The 6,660-nt window shown below is 55.7% G+C and overlaps 1 protein-coding gene across 1 annotated transcript; it reads right to left on the bottom strand.

Moving 5' to 3' along the window:
- Positions 1–589: 589 nt before the first annotated feature.
- On the bottom strand, positions 590–4,831 carry DLX5 (distal-less homeobox 5). The gene is made up of 3 exons (XM_075557605.1): positions 4,336–4,831; positions 2,298–2,482; positions 590–1,227 (listed from the first exon to the last, which is right to left on the bottom strand). The coding sequence occupies exons 1-3, from the start codon at positions 4,688–4,690 to the stop codon at positions 898–900; spliced, it is 870 nt and encodes a 289-aa protein (XP_075413720.1). The 5' UTR covers positions 4,691–4,831; the 3' UTR covers positions 590–897.
- Positions 4,832–6,660: the final 1,829 nt, after the last annotated feature.

Genomic DNA, 6,660 nt, shown 5'->3' with positions numbered 1-6,660 from the left:
CCCCCCTTTTCATTTTCTCATCTCTGGAAGCTCCCTTTGAAGGGAGTGTAATTTGTCTAATTGCTCTGGCAATCCACAGCAGCTGATGGTAGGAGTAATGGGGAGGGGGCAGCTCTCCCCTCTAATTGCGTTGAGCCTAGAATTCAGAGTGGTTATTGGGGGATTTTCTGTTGCCTTCTCACTCACATACAAGGTGGGAGGGGCATATTTAGCATTCTAGCTTTATTTTCTACCTGAAACAATTTGGGGTTATATTTAAGTGACCTAACCGTTTGTTTTTTTGTATGTGGTTAGGTAAAAAACACGTAACTATACATTACCAGGTAGTACTATAAACAGGCCAGATGTGTAGCCAGAGATAAAAAGTCCAACGTGCGACATCGCAACATGCACAGTTCTTCAGCGCCAAGCAGCCCATTGCTCTTTTGCCTTGTTGGATTTCAGCAGAGCTGGTCTTCCCTTAATTGCCTGCATGAAGTCACTAGCCAATTACCCTAAAGGCAAAAAGGAGGGTTGTTTTGTTTTTTGGTTTGTTTTTTTTATAAAAACATTCTGCTTTTCATGGTGGAAATAATTTTATTTATCCAGAATATACAGTTTAATTCCTCTATCTACACTTATTTACATGGTTAAAATAACAATGAAAAAAAGTCTTTTGAAAAGTTGAGGTCATAGATTTCAAGGCACCATTGATAGTGTCCACAGTTGCGCAAAAAGTTTTCTGTAAAAAAAAAGGGGGGGTGGGAATCCTTTGAAATGCAATAACTTACATGCAAAAAAAGCTTTACACATGAATTTGTGTTTCCGTTTTCCAAACTTCCCCATATGAATTCCTTTCTTTATGATTTTCTAAAACAGCAAAACAGTTCCCCAAATGAGCAAAGGCAAGAGGCCGGTCTAATAAAGTGTCCCGGAGGCCAGTGCCAGTGGATGCTGTAAGGAACCGGGTGGTGGCAGGTGGGAATTGATTGAGCTGGCTGTGCTCGGGTACCAGGTAGCCGAGTTCTCCAGGTAGCTGGACGCAGGGGACGGGTTGGAGGTCGGAGGGTGGGCATGAGGGTGGTGGCTGAGCGAGCGGGACGAGCCCTGGGGCTCCCACACCGCTGGAGACTGCGGCGAGTTACACGCCATGGGGTCGCTGGAGCTGGGGCTGTGCTCCGGGGGCATCTCCCCGTTTTTCATGATCTTCTTGATCTTGGATCTTTTGTTCTGAAACCAGATTTTCACCTGGGTGGGGGAACAAAGGCACACGTTACCGGGACACTCAGAGGTAGCCCGCGCCTTCCCCTGGGAGTTGCTGCAGGAGACAATTTTGGGGGCCTGGAGAGCCGGGACCTGGTAAGTCCCTGCAACTCGAGACCTCTGGCCCAGGGACTGGGCCTGGGACGCAGCCTCACTTTGCAGGCTCCTAGGCTGGGGCGGCCTCCAGGGCCATACCCCTAAACTAAAGCTTTGGTCTTTTGTTTGGGCTGGGGGAAGGGGAGCCTAGAGCTTGAAGTGTGTGCCCGACAGTGGGTGGCAGTTTGAGCGCCCCGCAGAGGCCAGCCCTGGGCCCTAGGAACCGGCGCCACTAAGGTCTCCCAAACAATGGCTGCAACCGAGTCCCGGAGGGGGTGAGGGGGGAATACGATGGGGGCGAGGGCCAAGGCGGGAGCGGGTGGCGAGAAAGGCGGGACCCTACAGTCTCCCATACAAGCACTATCACTCCCACCCCTCCCCCAAGATGCCAGAATCCGCCTGAGGCTCTAGGCAACGCCTGGATCAGGCTTACTCTTCTAATGGCCCCCGCCGGTGTGGAGTAGGAGTACCAGGAGTCCAACAATCCGGGAAGATTTCCCCCGTGCAACAGCGCCCCCCACCCCAAAGCTCGCGACCCTTCAGTTTCTCTGGCCCCAGGCAACGTCCTGGCCTTTGCGTAGCCCGAGACCTCAGCTAGGCCGCCTGGCTTGCTCACCCCCAGGGCTGCTCCTCATTTTAAGAAAACCAGACACCTTCTCGAGCTTCTCAGCGCCCAAGAAATAACCCTCTTCTCTCTCCCACTGGGGGAGCTGGCTTCCCGTCCCCCTCCGTCCCCCTGGACCAAGTGCATCTCCATCCAGTTCCACCGTCGCTAGACAGCGTCACCTCGGCTGACTAGGAGAGGGAAAGACCTGGTGGGGAGGGTCTTTTCTCTGCCCTCCTGCCCGTCCATCGGCGCGCTGCTCCAGGGTGCAAATCGAATCGGTTCCAGTGGGAGCCAGCTTCGGTAGGGTCGGAACCCCGCGGCGCCGCTGGAGCCGGGTTGCGGCCCCATTTACCTGTGTTTGCGTCAGTCCCAGGGAGGCAGCCAGCTCGGCGCGTTCCGGCAAGGCCAGGTACTGAGTCTTCTGAAACCTTCTCTGCAAGGCGGCCAGCTGAAAGCTGGAATAAATAGTCCTGGGTTTGCGAACTTTCTTTGGTTTGCCATTCACCATCCTCACCTCGGGCTCGGCTACTTCTTTCTCTAATAATCAAAACAGAGCCAGTTAGAGCTTGGCGTTGGACACCAGTCCTTTCACAGAACCCTCAAATTCAATCTTGTGCTTCTTACTACGCAGGCTGCACTCCCTTCCTCTCCATCAGCCCCCCAGGTTTACAAGACCAGAATAAACACGACCTGCCTCCAAGCCTGGCAAGGACCGGTCGACTCAGGTCGCCAGTCCAGTGCATTTATTCAGGCAGCTCCGCTGCCTTCTGGGTGCGCGCAATTCAGCCCTTGCCCCACTTTGCCCAGATTTGTTTTCATGCCCATCTTGTGCTCACGCGATTTTCGAAGAAGAATCCCTCCTCCCTCCCCCGTCCCCCCCCTCCCCGTGACCTCGGATCGGCCAGCTCTGTTGGGACGCCTGCACAGGCCAGCCTCATGGGTAAGGGAGACGCAAACCAAGGTCTCCAAAGTTCAAAGACCCACAAGCAAACGGTGCTCCTTCACTTCAGCAGCCAGCGGCCCGGGCCTCCGCGGACAGAGGGCCGATTATGCAGCCCCATAATCTCGCTGCAGATCTGCGAGGGCACAGATGTGTCTGGTTTCTTTTACAAATAGACTTAATGCGTTCTTGGCCAAAAGGGCGGGGGGGAAACCTCTTCTATTTATGAACAACAAACAGACAGTGAAAGAAACGAAGATTCCCCCCTCCCCCTTTAAAGTTCCCCCGGAGTCACGTTGAGGAGTCGGTAAGGGTAGGAGTGGGTGTCTTCGTAAGAAAAGGGCGGTAGGTCAGGAAAAGAAAATCTCCCCCTCGCCGCGCGGGCGTATTGTCGGAGAGAAGACTTTGCTGAAGGTGAAGTTTACCAACGTATCTGGGGACCAGAAGACCCTTTCCCTAAAAGCACCGTTTTAATCGAAGCACCCATCCCCGGAATGGGCGGAGCCGGGTGTGTGTGTGTGTGTGTGTGTGTGTTTGTGTGTGTGTGTGTGTGGCCAGCTCCGGGAGAGGAAGGGTGGAGGATAGGGCTGCGCGGCTGTGGTCGCGATTCCGCCCGAGTCGGGATGCTAATATTAGCAGGATTATTCATGTGCTGGCGGGAAGAGATCAAACCTCTCCACAGAGACCTCAGCCGGCTGGCCTCGTCCAAGCTCACTAACCCTCATACGCTCCAAGTGAGTTTCAAAGAGGACGGGAGAGGAGGCGGTGGTGGGGTGGAGAAGGAGGGCACATTTGACCTACCTAGGTCAGTAAAAGAAACCCCAACAACGTGACCCCCTCCAACTGGACGCCACCTCCCGCGGCTTTGTTGTTTGGGGAAAGGCCTCCGGAAAACCCAAGACTCCGGGCGTGCTCCCCCCTCCAGGGCCCCAGCTCCTACCCCCACCCGCACCCCACTCCACGCGGCGAGCTCCAGGCACCGCCAGCCGCTGGCTCGAGTCTGCTCGCAGACCAAACTGATGGAGCCGAGGCAGCCTTCCACTCGCAGTCGCACTCGCACAACCAAGCACTTCAGCAAAAACAAACCAAAAAACCCGCAAGGAACCTTCCCTTTATTATGCAAACGCCCCCGGGGTGGTTCGATGCTTTCTTCTTTTCCCAAGCCGGGTCCAGCCTAGCCGGTTCCTGGCCCAGCCGTCCCGGGAACCTGGCGTTGGAGCCTCTACCCCACCCCCACGGTACCGGGGTGGAGAGACCCAAGTCTAACCCTGGTCGCCTCTTTCCACTAGAGGACTCAACTTCTACGAGCTTGGCCCGGGACCCCTGCTCGCGGCCGGGTCCGCGCCCAGCTAGGCCCGGTGTGCGCCCGTTGCCCGGGCGGCGTGCGCTCCACTGTCCACCCCTCGCCCTTCTCCCGGGTCCTGGATCCCCCTCGCCCCGCGGCCCGTACCTGGCTGGCTGGCGGCGCTCGGGACTCGGTTGTAGGCGCCGCCGTACTGGTGGTAGGGGCTGGCGTAGCCATAGTCGGCGTAGGTTTTGGCGGGGTAGCTGCCGGGCGCGCCGTTCACGCCGTGGTACTGGTACTGGTAGGGGTTCAGCGCTTTGCCGTAGGAAGCCGAGGTAGGAGAGCAGTAGCCGTGCGGGGCTCCCCCCGGGGGGCTGTAGTAGTCGGAGTCGGTGGCTGACGACTCGGGCAAAGTTGGCGATTCCTGAGACGGATGGTGCATGGCGGGGGCCGTCTGGAACGGAGCTTGGAAGTCGCCGGATCGGATGCTGGGGACCCTTCTGTCAAACACTCCCGTCATCGCTCGCAGGCGGAGGCTGTCCTGGCGGCTGAGGCGGCGGCGGCTGCCTGAGTTGCTCGTGGGGCTGCTCGGGTCTAAGCAGACATGGCTGTGGGAGCGAGGGAGGAGGAGGAGGAAGAGGAGGAGGAGGAGGAGAGAAGGAGGAGGCGGCGGCGGCGGCGAGGAGGAGGCTGGGAGTCCTGGCGGCTCTGTCGCCGGCAGGCGGACTGCTGGCTGAGGCGCAGCACAGCCTTGGTTAAATCCTTAATTGCGCGCTTACGCACAGCGGGGTGGATCGGGTTCCATTGGCCAGGGCTTCGGGAGCAGCAGCAACACCCTAACTCGTCCAACTAGTTTTAGCACAACAAAGCATTGCTTAAAAAGAGGGAGAAAAAATGGAGGGGTGGCGGGGGTGGGGGTGAGGGGGGCTACGCGCGCGCACGCGCGTGAATTTGTGTTGTTGTTTGGTGTGTGTGTGTGTACACGCGTGTGTGTGTGTGTGTGTGTGCGCGCGCACGCGCGCAGGGGGAGGAGGGTGTCTCAATCTGTTTTAGTGAATACCAAAGACAACAACGCAAGTCCCAACTCCCAGCTAGCTCTGTGATGTCTGGAGACAATGTATTCCCATCACCAGCAGCTGAAAGTGCACATGTTTTTGAGAAGAGGCTCAAGAAGCTCTTTCCTTGTTCCCCACCTCCCCGCCCCCGTGGGCTCCTCCAGTGCCAAGTGTGGAATTGAACACAGATATTGGAACGGGTTCCAATCAGGGTGTATGTGTGTGTGTGTGGGGGGGGGCGGGAACAGGACGGACTGTGAAGAATTAATGCGCGCAAAACTAGAAAGCATCGTGCTTTCAGGGGGGTGTGTTCTGTGTATTGGGAAGAGAGTTGTAATTTATATGTGGAAAATTAGCGATTTGGGGAAAGACAGGCAAAATGTTCGGTGGCAAGCACTTTGTGTGTGTGTGTGTGTGTGTGTGTGTGTGCTCTAAACCAGTATCTTCTAGACCAGGTTCAGAATAAGATGCTCTGTAAAGCACCCAATTCATTCAGCGGTTAATGGAAGAGTGAGTCCATGTACCCTGAGCTCACATTCACTAAAAAACAACAATGAAGCACAAATAGTTTAAGAGCCTTCAAATCCTCACTGCGTCACAAAAAAAGGTAGGTAGTCCCATTTGTATCCCACAATCGTGTCTATATAGTAGCATTTGGAGTAAGTCTGTCTGGAGGCAAAAGAATCCCGCAAAAGTGAATGCACCTGCCACTGCTCCAGGGCAGAATGGGAACCCGAATAAGATGAAGATCAAAGCCCTTTGGGGAAGTCAGAAAATGTTCATGGATTTCCCCTTCCTGGCTCCTTGGAGCTAACATCCCGACCTGCCTCTCCCTTCCCCAGGTTGGATTCCTGTCCCTCACCCCTTTCTCTCCTACCAAGAAGACATTTCAGCCCATCTGCGAAGGAGAAAGTAAGTGCACTGCGCTGGACCAAAACACTTGGGGCACGCGGCCCAGAGTCTGCTTTTGATGAGGTGTCACGTGTTTCTATTCGTGATCCTCGCGGCGGCTCGAAATTTACTGTAAGTGACCCACTCTCCTCTAAGAAGTGAGTTTTGATTCAGGGCCTCTGGGCATCTTTCCCCGGGAGGTCTGAGAGCTTGAATCTGGGGAATTCAACTGGGAATGGGATTCTCTGGCCTCTTCAGTCTCCTCATTCCCCAAACCAAGAAGAAAGCGTGAGTTGGCCTTAGTTGTGGCTAAGTGTTAGTTTGGCCTTGCTTTAGCCGGAACTACTTGGGCCACAAACATAGGCCAGCAGGACAAGATGGGTTGTGTGGCACTCCCAGCAGGATGACTGCCTGACTGGGGAACTCCAAGCAGCCACGCGTGCATTAAGTCCCTGCCTCGCCGTCTGGGCGCCAAGAAACCAACTGCCCTTCGGGCAAAACCTGCTCAGCGTGCCTAGAGAAACCAGAGGGGTCCACCGAGACC

Source organism: Tenrec ecaudatus, chromosome 9 (assembly GCF_050624435.1).
Source record: "Tenrec ecaudatus isolate mTenEca1 chromosome 9, mTenEca1.hap1, whole genome shotgun sequence".
In the NCBI taxonomy this organism is placed as follows: Eukaryota; Metazoa; Chordata; class Mammalia; order Afrosoricida; family Tenrecidae; genus Tenrec; species Tenrec ecaudatus.
This window is presented reverse-complemented; position numbering and strand designations above follow the sequence as displayed.

What these genes read in the sequence shown, in the direction of transcription:
- DLX5 (XM_075557605.1), bottom strand. Translation starts at nt 4,690, where the DNA reads ATGACGGGAGTGTTTGACAGAAGGGTCCCCAGCATCCGATCCGGCGAC. An exon ending in GAGCGCCGCCAGCCAGCCAG is followed by an intron (nt 2,483 to 4,335) that starts GTACGGGCCGCG and finishes TTTGATTATTAG; the next exon opens with AGAAAGAAGTAGCCGAGCCC. An exon ending in TGGGACTGACGCAAACACAG is followed by an intron (nt 1,228 to 2,297) that starts GTAAATGGGGCC and finishes TCCCCCACCCAG; the next exon opens with GTGAAAATCTGGTTTCAGAA.